The sequence below is a fragment of the Ambystoma mexicanum genome, chromosome 5q (genome assembly GCF_040938575.1).
Source record: "Ambystoma mexicanum isolate Mex_15411 chromosome 5q, UKY_AmexF1_1, whole genome shotgun sequence".
NCBI lineage: Eukaryota > Metazoa > Chordata > Amphibia > Caudata > Ambystomatidae > Ambystoma > Ambystoma mexicanum.
Window position 1 is genome coordinate 1,181,895,929 of NC_090933.1, and position 15,576 is coordinate 1,181,911,504.

A 15,576-nucleotide genomic window follows, 5' to 3' on the forward strand; every position below is an offset into this window, starting at 1 on the left:
GATGACAGCCCTATGGATGATGCAGCAGGAATTGAAGATGATATGGCTTGCAGCGGGAGCCAGTGCAGTTTGATGATGTTCAGGGTGATGTACTCCATTGATGAGTTGTGCTGCAACATGCAATACACATCTCAAGGGTGCCAAGGTAGTTGGCAAAAGGCCCTCAAAAAGTCCATTGCCACCATCTTGTTGGGAGAGGACCAAAGCTTGGACAGCAGATCTGATGTTGCTTTATGGCCTGAAGGGATTGATATTTTCGCAGGGGATAAAGTTGATACCAATCTGTGTGTGTCTTCCTTGCTATGTGCAGTTTGTAGGAGATGTGTCAATGTCGAACCCAAGGGTCTTGGCACTGCTGTCCAAATGGGGTGTTAAGCCCTTGAGGTGCATAGCAGAGTATGAGGTCTGGAAGTCAATATGTTCAGTGTTGTTGGTCAAGAGTAGGAATTGAATCTGAGAGGGGTTGAGTTTCAGGTAAGCACCAGACATCCACAACTGGTTCAATGAGAGGTAGGCCTCAAGCCTCTAGATGTCTTTGATGGAGGATATCCTGAGGTAGAGCTGCGTGTCATCTGCATATTGGTGGATGTGGATGTTGTGTGGAGCGAGGAGGGATCTAAGTGGTTTAATGTAAAGATTGAAGATCACAGGAAAGAGGATGGAACCTTGCAGCTCTCCACATGTGATGGGGACAGTTGGTGTTCCTAAGGAATCAATTTGTACAAACTGGTGGTAATTAGAAAGGTATGATTTGAACCAGCTGAGGATGATCTTGCTGATCCCCATGCAGTGATGTAGATTGATAATGAGTATATGGTGGTCTAGTGTAGCAAATTCTGTGTCAAAAGGATTTTATAGGCATTGTCGATCATCTTCATGGTAGCCGTTTCAGTGCTGCATCTAGTGTGAAGCCAGATTGGTAGGACTGGAGGAGGTTGTTGGCTTCAATGTATTGCACAAGTCGTGTGGCTACTGCTTTGTCAAGTATCTTAGCTAGGAAGGGAAGATGGGTGATTGGGTGGTAGTTGATAAGGTCATCAGGGCTCATTGTTGGTGTCTTGAGAAGCAGGATGATTTGACCGGTCTTGAGGGTCAAGGGTGCCTTGTGTTAGGGTGCTGTTGATGATTGTCAGTTAAGGTGGGCCTGCATCAGTGGGAAGGGTCTTAAGTATGGCGGCGGAGAGAATGTCATCAGCGTATAATGGGCATTGATGAATGGGAGACAGCAAGGTTTTCCACAGTGAGTATTGTGAAAGTTGTCCAGGTAATTGTGGTTTTTCAAGATGGGATGTGTAGTGTGCTGTTAGTTGAAGCATTGTTGGCTATGTGTTTGCAAATCATGCTGATCTTGATGATGAAGAAAGAGTCGATGGCAATGGATTTTTCAATGGACTGTGTTACAAGTGTGTCAGGCAAAGGGTTAATGCAGTGCTTGATAGCTTTGAGGAGGGCTCTGTTTTCATTATTAGCCTTGGCTATGGTGTTTTGGAAGTAGTTTGCCTTGTCACTGGTGAACAGTCATCTGCATGAACCATGGAGTTCGTTGAGCAGGGCAAGGTCAGAAGCACTGCAGGATTTTTTGCCAAGTCTTTTCTTGTTTTCTGATGGTTTGGTTGTTGTGGGTGGGTTATTGAGTGTTCCAGTTTATGGATGTGTGAGGCTTGAGGGTGTGTTGTTTCACTGAGGCATGGAGGTTGATGTTGGTTGTGAGGGTGATGTTGAGTTCTAGGGGAAGTGAGTCACAGTCTTGGTTCATCAGAATCAGATGTAGATCAGCCCATGTGAACTGAGGTTTGGTGAGGTGATCTACTAGAGTCTCCACTGGGAAGTTGTTGAATGATCTGAAGGCTTGTTTACTGGGTTTCCAGTCTGACCAGTTGAGTGGGATGGGTGAGCTGGGATGGAGGGTGAACAGGGCGGTGATGATGAAGTTGTGATATTACCTTTGCTGTAAGTTGGGAATTGCATGTGCTATGTGAGGTTCAGAGTATCTAGTAGGCCATGCAGATTTTCCTTCATGACTTGGTTGCTGGTTTACCAGCAATGTTTAAGTCACGAGGGAGATGTTGGCATGCTTGAGAGAGATGGTTGTGACCGAGTCCATGAAGTCTTCGATGAAGGAGATGTGGGTCTGGGTTTTCTTTAGATGAGGTGACAAGAGACTGCGTCAATTGTGGAGAGCCGAAAGTAGCAAGGAACAAGTTACTTACCTGTAACTGTTGTTCTCCAGCATGGGTCTGGCATGGATTCACATGCTCATGAATATTCCCCGTCGTCAGGCTGGGAATCCTCGGTAAAAAAAAAAATCAGTATCAGTTTCGTTTCTGATCTGTCTTTCGTAGTAGTAACCAATCACTGATCTCTGCGTCATAATGACCACAGTCAATGACTGCCCTCTACCTAAGCACCGCCTCTGGAAGCCATCTTCAGATTTGGTAGCACGTGAAGTGGCAGTATGACCAAGTGAAGAGCCGCAGAGGGGTAGGCGGGAGGGTTCGCATGTGAATCCATGCCAGACCCATGCTGGAGAACAACAGTTACAGGTAAGTAACTTGTTCCTTCTCCAGCATGGGGTCTGGCATGGATTCACATGCTCATGAATAAAGAATACATAGCTGTACACACATGCACAACCACGGGAGGTGGCAAAGGCTCAACATTAAGCATTACATCAAACTCAACATTAAGCAATTCTTACCTCCTCACCAGGCTCACCTTAGGCGAACAGATTGCGCAGTACTGCTTGGCCGACCCTGGACTCCTCCCTGGAATCCCGATCGACGCAGTAGAATTTCGTGAAGGTGTGCGTCGACCTCCACGTAGCAGCCCTGAATTTGTCCAGCAAGGGCACACCAGATAGGAACGCCATTGTAGCTGCGATCGCTCTGGTGGACGGCCAGGCAGCGGTCGGTTTGACAACCGATGACAGTACATGATACAGCCGGAGAGCCATCTGGAAATGGAGGCCTTTGAGAGAGCCTTCCCCTGATTGACAGGTCCAAAGTTCACAAAAGTTGTGACGTCTTCCGAAAACACTTTGTGCGGTCCACGTAAAACTTCAGCGCTCTAGCCACATCCAGCGAGTGCAAAGTCCTTTCGGCCGGCGACGAAGGCGATGGGAAGAAAACAGGCAACACCAAGGGTTCGTTGAGGTGGAATTACGACGGCACCTTGGGCATGAAGGAGGGGTGCGTCCTGAGCACTACCCTTGTGTCGTGAAAAGTCAAGTACGGGGGCTTGCAGGAAAGGGCCTGGATCTCTCCCACTCTTTGTGCGGAGGTGATGGCCACAAGAAACGCTGTTTTCCACGACAAGAACTTCAACGGAGCCGAGTGCAGAGGCTCGAACGGAGGTCCCATGAGCTTGGTCAGCACCAAGTTGAGCTCCCACGCCGGGGCCAGAGTCTTCACCGGCGGGACCGATCTGAACAGTCCCTTCATGAATTCTTTCACCAGACGATGAGACCACAAAGACGTCCGCCCCGTGGTTCTGGTGTATCGGGAGATCGCAGCAAGATGAATCTTGATGGACGCGTGCGCCAGTCCAGCCTTGGCCAGCGTCAGAAGGTACGGCAGTACCTGGGGAGCCGTAATCGGTAGAGGGTTAATCTTCTATGCGTGGCACCAGACAGAGAACCTCTTCCATTTGTGTCCATAGCATTTAAGAGTTGAGGACGCCCTGGCCTTTGCAAGAACCTCTCTGCAGTCGGCCGGTATGTCGTATCCTCCAAACTCTAACGCTGCAGGAGCCAGGCCTGCAAGTTCGGCGACTTCGGGTTGTGATGGAGGATGGCGCCTCCTTCCCTGGAGAGAAGATCCGCGTCCACTGGCAGCTTGATTGACGGGGACGCTGACAAGTCCAGAAGGTCCGGGAACCATATCTGCCTCGGCCACGCAGGTGCGACGAGGATCATCCTGCACCGTGACCTCTTGAGCTGGTTGATGAGCCGGATCAGCAATGGCAATGGAGGGAACGCGTATAGAAACAGGCCCTCCCAGGGGAACGAGAAAGCATCGCCCATGCTCCTCGGCTGGGGAAACCTGCTGGTGAACCTCTGGCACTTGGAGTTCGTCGCCGTCGCGAACAGATCGATCTGGGGTGTGCCCCACCGTCGGAAGAGGCGGTCCACTAGATCCTGTTGTAGTTCCCACTCGTGGCACGAGCGCAGCTCTCTGCTGAGCGAGTCGGCGATGGTGTTTTTTATCCCTGCCAGATGAAACGGCACCAGAAACATCCCTTGGGCGACGGCCCAATGCCACAGATCCTGCGCCTCCTTGGACAGGGCTGGGGACCTGGTTCCGCCCTGCTTCCTGATGTAGAACATGGTGGGGGTGTTGTCGGTGAAGATCCTCACCACCTTGCCCTTGAGGGACGGAAGAAAGGACCTGAGGGCCCAGAACACTGCACAGAGCTCCAGGACGTTGATATGGAGGGACTTCTCCGTCGGAAGCCAAAGGCCTCTCACGTGCAGATTTTCGGTGTGCACGCCCCACCCTTCCAGTGAGGCATCAGTGGTCACTGTCTCCTGGTGGCCGGGGGTCTGTAAGTCCATGCCCGCCGTCAGATGCGCGCGGGTGCCCCACCACCGGATCGCTCGTCGGAAACTCTCGTCGAGTGTGATCCTCTCCTTGAAGCTGCCCGTCGTCTGGATCCAGCGCGCGTCCAGGAACTCCTGCAACGGGCGCATCCGGAGCCTGCACAGGCGGATGAGGTAAATGCAAGAAGACATCATTCCGAGGAGGGACTTGATGGACCTCACCCTGGCCGCGTCCACAACCAGCATCCGCTGCACCTTGCCCAAGATGGCCCTCGTCCTTTCCTCCGACGGAGAGGCCAAAAGCGACACTGTGTCGAGCTTCGCTCCCAGAAACAGTGCGTCTTGCGCGGGCACCAGGTGGGACTTGGCGTAGTTTATGGAGAATCCCAGGTCCGTGAGTAGTTGGACGGTCCTTGCCGTGTGCTCCATGGCGAGCTCCTTCGTCTTCGCTCGGATGAGCCAGTCGTCCTGGTAGGGGTAGACGTGGATCTCCTCTCGGCGCAGCTGCGCCGCCACCGGTGCGAGGCACTTGGTGAACACCCTGGGTGCCGACCTCAATCCGAAGGGAAGGGCTCTGAACTGGTAGTGACGCCCTTGGACCACAAACCTGAGAAACTTTCGGTGCCCCTTTAGGATGGGAATATGGAAGTAGGCATCCTCCAAATCCAACAACGACAGGAAATCGCCCTCGTCCAGTTGACCCAGGACGTGTTGGAGGGTGACCATCCAGAACTTCTGTGCCTTGATGAATTTGTTCAGTCGTCGCAGGTCCAGGATGGGACGCCATCCTCCCGTCTTCTTCTTCATGAGGAAGTATCTTGAGTAAACTCCGGAGCCCCGAAGCTTCTTTGGGACGAGCTCGATGGCGCCCTTCTTGAGCATTGCCTTTACCTCCAAGAGAAGTTGAGGGACGTGATGTTCTTTCCTGGCCACAGGGGGGATGCGCGGGCACCTCCTTAGAAACTCGAGCGTGGGACCCTGAGATAGGGCGTCCAGCACCCAACGGTCGGTGGAGATGGACTCCCACACGCTGACGAAGCTCGCCAGCCGGCCTCCCACCGGGGTGCTCCGGTGGGGGCCCGACCCCACGGCCGGTTCAGTCCTGCTTCGACGAGGCCTTGCTGCTTTGTCCTCCTTGGCGACGACGGCGGGGTCCGCCTGACTTGCCTCGTCCCCTGTAAGCTTCCTGTGACGACGAACGGGCCGCTTGACGGTAGGTGGAAAATCCGCCGCTGGAACCTTTGGAGGCACCCTGTTTGCCTCCGCCGCTCCGAAAGGGTGGCCGCCGTTGCTGGAGAACCCCAAGAGCCCGGGCCGTCTCTGTGTCCGCCTTGATGGCTTGAAGGGAATCGTCCACTGTTTTCCCAAACAGGTTGTTTCCGTCGAACGGCATGTCCAAGACTCTGGCCTGCACGTCCTGACGGAAGTCAGTAGCCTTGAGCCATCCACGGCGCCTAAGGCACACGCCGTTGCCCAACTGGTGAAATCCAGTGTCAGCGATGTCCGTCGCAATCGTAATAGCGTGGTCCGAAGCCACCTCTCCTTCCTGCAAGATCTCTAGGGCTTCCGCCCTCTTGTCGTCAGGTAGGAAGTCCAGCATGGGGGGCCAGTTTGTACCACAACTCCCTGTCGTAGCGGGCTACGATAGCCAAGGCGTTGGCCGCCTTAATCGTTGTTGCTGCCGACGAGATGACTCTGCGTCCCATCGTGTCTAATTTCTTTCCCTCGCCGTCCGGCGGGGAGGTTGATGTAGAGGCCGCACCCCCCCTGCTTTCTTCCTGGCCGCCGTGGAGACGATCGAGTCTGGGGTCGGCTGTGCCCGAAGGCACAAGGGGGCCGCGTCCGGGACCCGGTACTTCTTCTCGTACCGATCCCTTCTAGCCGGCGTCGTGGATGGGTTCATGAGGAGGGCGAGGCCCTCATCCCAAATATCGTCCAGTAGAGGTACAGCGAGGACCGTCTTCCTCTTGGTCTCGCGCCGTTGATAAAGGAAACCTTCCTTCTTCTTCTCTTCCGAGCAGAGCTGGAAAAGCTTGGATGCCCTGTAGATCATGGAGTGAAACGATCCAATCTTGTCGGGCCGGGAAGCCCGGGTGGGAGGTGACGACGGGAGATCCTCGTCGTAAACCTCGTCGTCTGTACCCGTCGCGGCCGTGTCAGTCCCTGTATCATCCCCACGTGTCGTGGACGGGGAGGAGGGCTGAACAGAGCGCGATGGCTGAAAAGGAGGTGGAGGGTGAATCCTTCTTCTCTTAGGGGGAGGGCTCCCAGAAGGGCCTGGCTCCGGGGTCCCCCGTCGGGAGCGGTTCCTCCGTTGGTGGTAACGGCAGTCTCGTCCTCATCTCTGAGCATAAGGACTGTATAGCCAACAAAATGGCCGCCGAGTTGTCTTGCGGCACTGGTTGAGGGAGATCCGACGGGAGATCAGGAGCCCCGTCAGCATCCTCGACGCCCTCGTCGTCTTCCACGTCGGGGTCGCCTCCGACAGGATGGCCTTCTTCCACGCCAGAGCCGTAGCCTAAGACTTCGATCAGCTCCTCCTCAGAGGCTGAGGCCGAGTCCACGACGACCTCCTGCCCCCCCTTTTTCTTCTCCGTCGGAGGTTTCACGGGGGTCCTGTCGATGGGCATGAAAGAGGACTCCCTCCGCGGTGGCAGGGAGATTCTGGGCCCCGGGGTCGCCACCACTGGTGTAGCCTCCACAGGCTGAGCCAGGGCCGCCGCGACTGTCTCGATAGAGGCCTTGGCCGGATGGATCAAGGCTTTCACCACCTTAGGTGCGCTCACCGCCTTGGGGGGAGGGTCACCACCTCGCTCCCCCTCCGATGGGGCCTTAGGGCAGGACCGGGGTCTCTTCAGGAGTTTCGCCGGGTGCTCGGCCTTCCTCTTACGCGAGCCAGAGCGTTGGCTCGTGGTTGATGGCGCCGGGGAGGATGCGCCCTGCCTGGCGCCCGTAGAGCCCAACCGTTCGGCGCTCCTGGTGCCAGCGGACTCGCGGTGCTTGGCCTTCTGTTGGACCCCCGTCGCCGGGGCGCCCTCAAAGGTCTTAGAAGACCGCTTGGACTTCTTCTTCTTCTTCTCGCCTGACGGGCTCTTTCCTTCCAGCCAGTTGGCGAGACGTTGATGGCGGTCCTTCATGGTCCGCTCCGACATATTGCCGCAAAACGCACAGTCCTTCTCCACGTGCGTCTTGTCCTCATGTACGCAGTAAAGGCAAAGGGAGTGTTCGTCCTCCTTGAAGACATTCTGAAGCTGGCATCCAGCGCAGACCCTGAACAGCTTTCCGGGCGTCGAGCTTCCCTTCTCCTGGGCCATGTTCGAGATGGGCCTGAGAAACTTCTGGAGTCCTCCAAAAGCGTGGCTTGACAAAAACTTCACCCTTGAGGGGCGTAGACGAATCCGACACGGGTCCCCGTTGATCGGATGAAGAAACGGTGGAGCTTGAGGCTCTTTTGACCGAAAAAAGAGAAATTTTTTGAGAAAAAACGTGAAAAATAGCACTAACGCTTGAGAGCAATAGCACGAGGATCCCAACACTTGAACGTGCGGTAAAAATCTGAAGATGGCTGCCAGAGGCGGGGCTTAGGTAGAGGGCAGTCATTGGCTGTGGTCAGTATGATGCAGAGATCAGTGATTGGTTACTACTACGAAAGACAGATCAGAAACGAAACTGAATATTCATGAGCATGTGAATCCATGCCAGACCCCATGCTGGAGAATAAGGGGTTTTGAAAGAGCAAATGGTGGTGACATCCAGTTGGCTGCATGGCCATGATGCCCTGTGAATGATGGTGAGGTCTCTGGCTGTCTTGTTTGGATGATCGTTTAGAATTGTGTTCTGTTGGGGATGAGGTTATCTAGGATGTGTATGGAGGTGAATGTCATCAAGGTCTCAATAATGAATATAGCACCCAAGTCATGTGTGATGATAAGATGGGTGATGTCTGCTGAATGAGTATTTGCTGAGCGGACATTAGCGAGCAACAGTTTTCATGTATGGGTAGGTGATGGATTGATGATGGGGGTCGTGAGATTGTTTTGATGTAGTGTCCATGATGTTGTTAGTGAGCAGTGTTGTTGGCAATTATTTGTGTTAGTAGTAATGGGCTTTTGGGAGAGAGGGCTTAAACACATATTTGAGGGAGCTTAGCCGATGTTAGAGGAGCAGGGCTTCTGGTCCTGGGTCATCCCAGTCCGAACATGTCCAAATCGAAATTGCCCTATTCTTCATCTGCCCTTTGCTTCAGACACCTGGGCGAGAGACACCCTAATTCTAAGAGTCAAGAAAGGAAAGCAGATGTGACAAGGATCCACTTGCACCTGATCACCAACTGCAAAGGAATAGAGGCTGCCTGGAGCACATGAAGGATTGCGGTCGGTGGAGCAACTGAGTGGCAGGGCCTGGTCAGCAGTGTCATCAATTCTGTCTACCTGGATATGACTATAACCAAAAAAGTAATGGGTGGAAGGTTCTGAATACATCTGAACCACTGTCACTTCTCTGGGAAACATTCCACACCAGGGTTTTTAGCCCATCTGCACCTCTGTAAACAGGCTCAGCCATATGCAAATCAGTTAGGTACTGCCGCAAATGGGAGCATCTCAGCCCAAACTGGTAGGCCATGTCCCCTCTGCATCGAAACACAAGTAACCCCAGACATGGAGCTGGCCTGGAGTCCTAAAATAGCTGCCTAGAAGGTTGCAAAACTGGTGGTGGATGGAGCAAATAAGTGGTAGGGCCTGGTCATATGGCCATCAGCTTCCTCGATATTTTTAGCCTGGAGCTGGGGTGGAGTCTTTAAGTAGCAGCCTTGAAGGTGCCCAAACTGGTGGTGGGCGGAGCAATTGAGAGTAAGGGTATGGTCATATGACCAGCAACCTCCTCAATGCTGTCTGCATGCAAATGCACTGGAGTCCTTATGTAACTTCCTGGAAGGCACCATAACTGGTGGTGAGCAGAGCAACTGAGTGGCAAGACCTGGTCACGTGACATCGAGCCTCCTCAATGCTGTCTGCCAACATGGGAAACTGATGTGACTGCGGGAACTGTCTCTCAGTTAATTCCTGACACTGAAAGATACAAAAGCTGTAACATATGGGAGGATAGCTCAGGGGCAACGTGATCACCTTGGAAGCAAGACGTCCGCACTTAGAAACCTTTGGGTATTAAGTGCGTTATAAATAACCCATCACATACCAAACGGGAAGGAAAATTAACAGATACGGCATCAGATGGGCAGATAACCACACAAGTCAAACAAAGCCAAGGCAAAATAATGATGCTTCAAGTCACTGCTCTAGAGACGTTTTGGTGCACTGGGAGTACAGGCACTGAGTCCACAAACCACTTAGCGAATATCTAACAGGGGAGCAATGATTTAAGTTGGATATAAAAAAAAGTGATGCTCTTTATATCATCATGAAAGAAATGTATTCCGGGGAATCGTCCAAAAAATCTAACTTTCTTCTTTGCCGATTGGTTTTCTTGTTGGTTGACGAATTACACGATTCTGGGAGTCAACAGCGCTCTGGTTTGTGCTCAAATTGAGGGGAAGGCCAAGCAAATCAGTCCAATCAGGCACACCAGCCCACTGAACTTTCACTAGGATTCAAGCCTCTGGCTAGCAGCTTGCATTGAGATGTCAGCAGCTAGTGTGTAAACCTCCTAGCTGAGTGAGGAGTGTATGCCTGTGGTGTGGGGCGGGGCCTTGCTGGATATGGCGAGGGGGAGAGTAATAAGGGCCTTTTTTATAGAGCAAACATTACCAAATGAATTGCGCCTTGGACTTTTAATAATAGGTCTTACCATCACGAAATTCAATATGACCAAGTCTTGGCAAGATACATGGACCATTAACAAGCATAGTTAAAAACATGAAAGAGTTGAGCAAATAGTCAGCTATGGACTAGGACTGGTGACTGAGCATGAGTGTGGCCTTCTTTTAGCTAGGTTTTGGGGATCTGGGCAGCCATCCGAAGCCTTGACTTTATTATGTGGCCGACATAATATGTGGACGGAGGGCATGGTTTTGGAAGCAAAACTATGCAAAGCAACACAGGTTCGAATCCCATATCAGTGCTTAGAAACCGAACTCAGGTATGGTATCAGGTGCGTTATAAAACAACAATTAAATAAATAAGTGTCAGCCACAATATGGTAGCTATGGGGCATTGGAAGGCAGAAATTCACATCCAGCAAATCTAAAAAGAAGGCCGGCCAGGGATAAACTATTCTCAGATGTTCTTAAGTAGAGTCCCCATTCAAGCCTTTTTTGAAGGTCTTCTAGGCGCTCCGCTTTAGTCACAAGGCTTGGCGTTTCCTGAACACTTAACACCTTGACTTCGAGACACCTCCTCTAACTCCCTCATCATATGTTATTTTAGCAGCTTAACACTTGTGTGCATTCTTTGAACCTCTGTATTTCGTTAACTCTTCCCAAAAATGTTAAACCATTTCCATTTAAATAATAGAATATTTTTTCCTCATAGATCGAAAAAAAGCAGCACTTTAAGATACATTTAGTTGGTTGGCAAAGCCTCAGCATTCTACTTATGTGATCAGTGTGGTGGTATTATTTTGTTTGAACTGTTTAGTTGTTTTCACACTGTTTTATGCTTTTTGTATTTTGAAAATGTTATGTATAAATGTTTGACAGGTTGATTTAATTCAGCCAAAGCAAATAAAAAAAATACATTTTTTCACAACCTACTCCATGAAAAAAGAATTAAAAAATGTTCACTATTGGTTCCTAGTCAGGCTGATGTTTTAATCTTTAATCTTTTTGTTTACTTTTTGGCTCAACGAACTGTGGCATCGTGTTTATTTTCTGGGCATTGCAGCCTATCACGGGAGCAGCAGACAAGACATGTACGCGGTCATATTTCCCAGCTACTAACCTTTGGACCTCTGGGCCCCTCTACTCCAGGTGGGCCTGTCTCACCCTGTAGACGAAACAGAAAAAAGAAAGAATCAGCTACATCTTTTCAGGCACGCGGGTACATGTATGCCTTTCAATGCCCAAATAACACCTCAGACCTATCACAAGCCGTGAAACTATTTTAGAGATGCAAACATCACAGACGTTTGTTTTCATTGCCCCCAGACTACTGCTGTGCACACCGCCATTACTACAAACATGCAGGGATGTGCTAGCAAGGCCCAACAGGCACCTTTACAAAGCATAATGGACATTCGGGCTGTGTGAGACCAAGCCAAAGGCACAACCAGATTGACAAAGACTGCACACAATTTGTTTTCTGTACTCCTTAAAACAGGAGTCGACCTATGGCTATCTAGATGTTTTGGGACTCCCATGATCCTTCACCATCACTTGAGTAGTTGTAATACAAAACATCTTGAGAGTCAAGTGTTGCCAGCCCCCTGTCTCTGCTGCTTAATCAATCGAGCCACAGAGAGAATTTCTGGCACCAGATTCAGCAACATCTCCTCAGTCTAAGGGGGTCACCCGTTTGGCACATCTACTTTGACTAGTACAGTACATGTTGCCCTTCTAAATGTTTCTGTGGCAATGGTGCCCCAATGTATGCCAGACACTCACTTAATGCCTGGTCTTATTAGTGGGCTCTAAGGTGCATGCACAGTGCAGCATAGACATGCTATTAACCAGGAGCATACACTCTTAGGAATGAGAAGACTACTCAGAAACAAGGCCCAAACCACAACCAAGGGCCCCACATGTACTCATTATTGACTTAATATGTACCTTAGCCACTATTGATACCATTACAAAGTTGTCTTTCTCCACAGTCACTCCATTTCTGTCATGAAACACGCCACCATGGCCCTTTATTGTGTGTCAGGCCCCATTGCCAAATCCACATGTAAACCACCAGCAGTAGAAGCAATGCAACTAACACGCAATGCCACCTGGAAGTCCAAATGTCAGACACACAGCTGCAACCTCTTGAAGTGGGAAGCCTCAATCTACCCTCTAAAAAGGATTGGAAAGAGAATGTGCTTCCTATTGCCCAAATCAAATAGCAGATGCCAGCCAACTCAACACCCGGCTACCCGCCCATACTGTGAATCACTCTTATCTAAATGTGCTTCGCCCCAAAAACGGTGTGCCATGTTTTATTGCAGAACATAATCCCTGTGCTTTTACCCTCAAAAATTGTGCGATATGAACAATATGAAATGATTCTCCTTCACAATATTGTTTGATCCACACACTTCCAGGATAGCAGCTCAACGTTGGTAAAAGGAAGAACACACTCTGCAAGGTTATGTAACCACCAAACTGCTGCTATGGTGGGAAATACTGGTTATATCACGGTTTCCCCAGAAACCGTCCTTCCTCGCCCCGCCTCAAATCCAATCATTGCAATAATCATTTAGATATGATTCATATACAAATTGAACAGGGGAAACAGAACCTATCGAGCCGGGATACACACCCTAAGGCAATCTAGGGCATGGATCTTCATGACCATCAATAAAACCAACCCCTGCAAATCCATACTTCCGACCATAGCGAGTATGCCAGCGACATTACACATGCAGTCATTTCACCATCAATTGCGTTGCAGCTCTTCCATACCTTGCCTGATACATTTACTTCACCCACCCGTAATCAGTGGAAAAACGGTCTGAAGCAACCGCTGGACACAAATGAGATTGATATCAAATGTAATGAGGGTATAAGACAGAGCTACGTCGCCAGAAAGATGGACAAGACTAGGATAACACTAGCACCAATAAGGCACAGCACTAGACCAGATACAGAATTTGTCCAATCACTTCCTTGACAACACTTACTTTTGAAACACGCCTAACCTCTTGGTCGTTAACATCCTCGCTGGGAAGAGGGAACAAACTACCGTGCATTGATGTTTACAGCAAACATGCAACTTAACTCCAACAACGCCAAACACTCATTACGCAAAAATGGACAGAAAGCCAAATTGGATCATCCTCTGGCTGCCCCTCTACATATTCCATTCGTAAGCGAAAGGACACTAGGACACACATGATTTGCTGCTTCAAAAATTGGAAAGTCATCTAGTGCAGATTATCCAACTCCCACCACAGCCTCACACACACAAAACCTCTGCACACAATCTACTCAGCTCACACAACTCATTATGACAAATACTGGATGGTTCTGAGGAGCATTTGTCATCAGAAAGTGAATTACATGAGCTTCACAAAGCCCACGGGCGTAACATAAAGTCTGTACTCTGTATGTAATATCATGTCACTAAACATTCAGGTTTGTGTTGATTTGTAAACTTAAGGAGCGTGGAATACCTTTTCACCATGTGGACAAGCAGGGCAGTTAATGGTACTTTCTGTTCCCACTTGTTCACTTCCAATGGTGGGAGTTGTAAGCGGCGGTGGTGGTTCTGTGACAAAAGTGGGCTGGCACTAAAACAAAATAGAACAGAAATGTGGTTAGCCATCTTGTGTAAAGAACTTGAGCTTTGAAACTTTGATTCAAATAAACACAAGCTCACTGAACTGCAGATAGGAGAATAATAAATAAAGGCTTGACAGAAATTACAAAGGCAAATGTCACACTGACGCTGAAGAAACACTGTCTGTAGGGATACATGGTTGAGATTAAAGATTATTTGATAGTATGTTTTGATTAACCACGATTAATCTAGACAGCTGAGCACCAAAGAGATAACAGTTCTTCTCTTTCACAACTTGTACAATGCCACCTAGTAGCCATTGCTGGGAGTTCACCCTCAATTCTGAGACACATTGGCATGACATTTTGGGTATGCAAATTAGCACCAAATGCACGCCTTTTTCTATAGGAAATTGCCATTTTAGAGACCAGTGTCACTTTATAACTAACTTCATCAACCAAAGATGCATTTTGCAAGGCTGTCAGGACAACTGCATAACCGGTTTGAAGTTTATTAGCAATCATCAGTGCAGTATAGTCCTGACAGCCTTGTGGTTGGAGCATTGCAGTATGTATAAAATACACAAAGAAAGTTATGGTGGGTTTAAAAAAACTTTGAAATTACCCATTCACCTGAAATGTGAAAGTAAGATAGTCAATTTCATCCAAGTCAAACATTCCACAACGCCACCTAATAGCCATTGAAGGAAGCTCACCTCCAGGTCTGAGCCACATTAGCAAGGCATTGTGAGTATATCGTCCAGGAAGGATAGCTCAGCGTGCCTTGGAAGCAAGACGCCATTAAGCAACACAGGTTCGATCCCCGGGTCCGTGCTTAGAAACCTCAGTGTTTAGGCGCGTTATAAATACACAACTAAGACAAAAACAATTACATAACTAAAAAACAAACAATTCCTGTAACAGCGCTTCGATGCCCATGGGCTGTGTGAGCGCTGTAAAAATAAAATATAAATTAACCCAAATTAAATCCTTTTTCTACAGTAAATTGTCTTTGTCTTAGAGGGCAATTCTACTCTTAATCAACTGAAGATAGACATATTGCAAGGCTGTCAGAACAATACTGCACTGATGATCCCTAACAAGGGTTGACCTGGTTTGTCTCGACAACCTTGTGGTTGGAGCATTGGAGGATGTATACAATACATAATAAAAGTGATGGTGGGTTTAAAAAGGCTTCTAAAAAAACCTTTCTCTATCTGAGAGGGCAGTACTACTTTATGCATACCTTAATTTAAGAAAAAGACAAGGCTGTATGTTTTTTAAAAAAAAAAAATGTAACTAACTTAATTTAAGTGAAAGAAACTCAAGGCCATGACTAGTAACCATTCATGTGTTAAAGTATATTTGCCCATGCACACTGCAATGGCTGAAGGCCATGCTTAAGGCCAGTTATTGTTGTAATGTAATTAGTGTTGTTATGAGTGATGGCATCAGTGATGTGATTTATAATGTTGCCGCCCTATAGCTAAGGTGAGTAGTGAGGTTCATAGGAAATCGAAAAATTAATTGCTAATAAACTTTGACTCTTGCAATGGATTTGGCTGAAACTTTGCAGACATTTTGTTTTTCGTGATGCATGATATAACCAATGGTATGTATACCCTTGCTTATCAGAAAAAGAAAAGGCAGAAAAATGCAATTT

At 49.1% G+C, this 15,576-nt stretch overlaps 1 protein-coding gene across 1 annotated transcript in view; it reads right to left on the minus strand.

Moving 5' to 3' along the window:
* Positions 1 to 15,576, minus strand: part of COL22A1 (collagen type XXII alpha 1 chain) — a 1,250,061-nt gene that overhangs the window by 665,593 nt on the left and 568,892 nt on the right. Inside the window, exons 9-10 of the mRNA XM_069621676.1 lie at positions 13,808 to 13,924; positions 11,434 to 11,478 (exon numbers count right to left, since the gene is read on the minus strand). Of these exons, the coding sequence (XP_069477777.1) occupies positions 11,434 to 11,478; positions 13,808 to 13,924 (162 nt within the window). The remainder of the gene's footprint in view (positions 1 to 11,433; positions 11,479 to 13,807; positions 13,925 to 15,576) is intronic.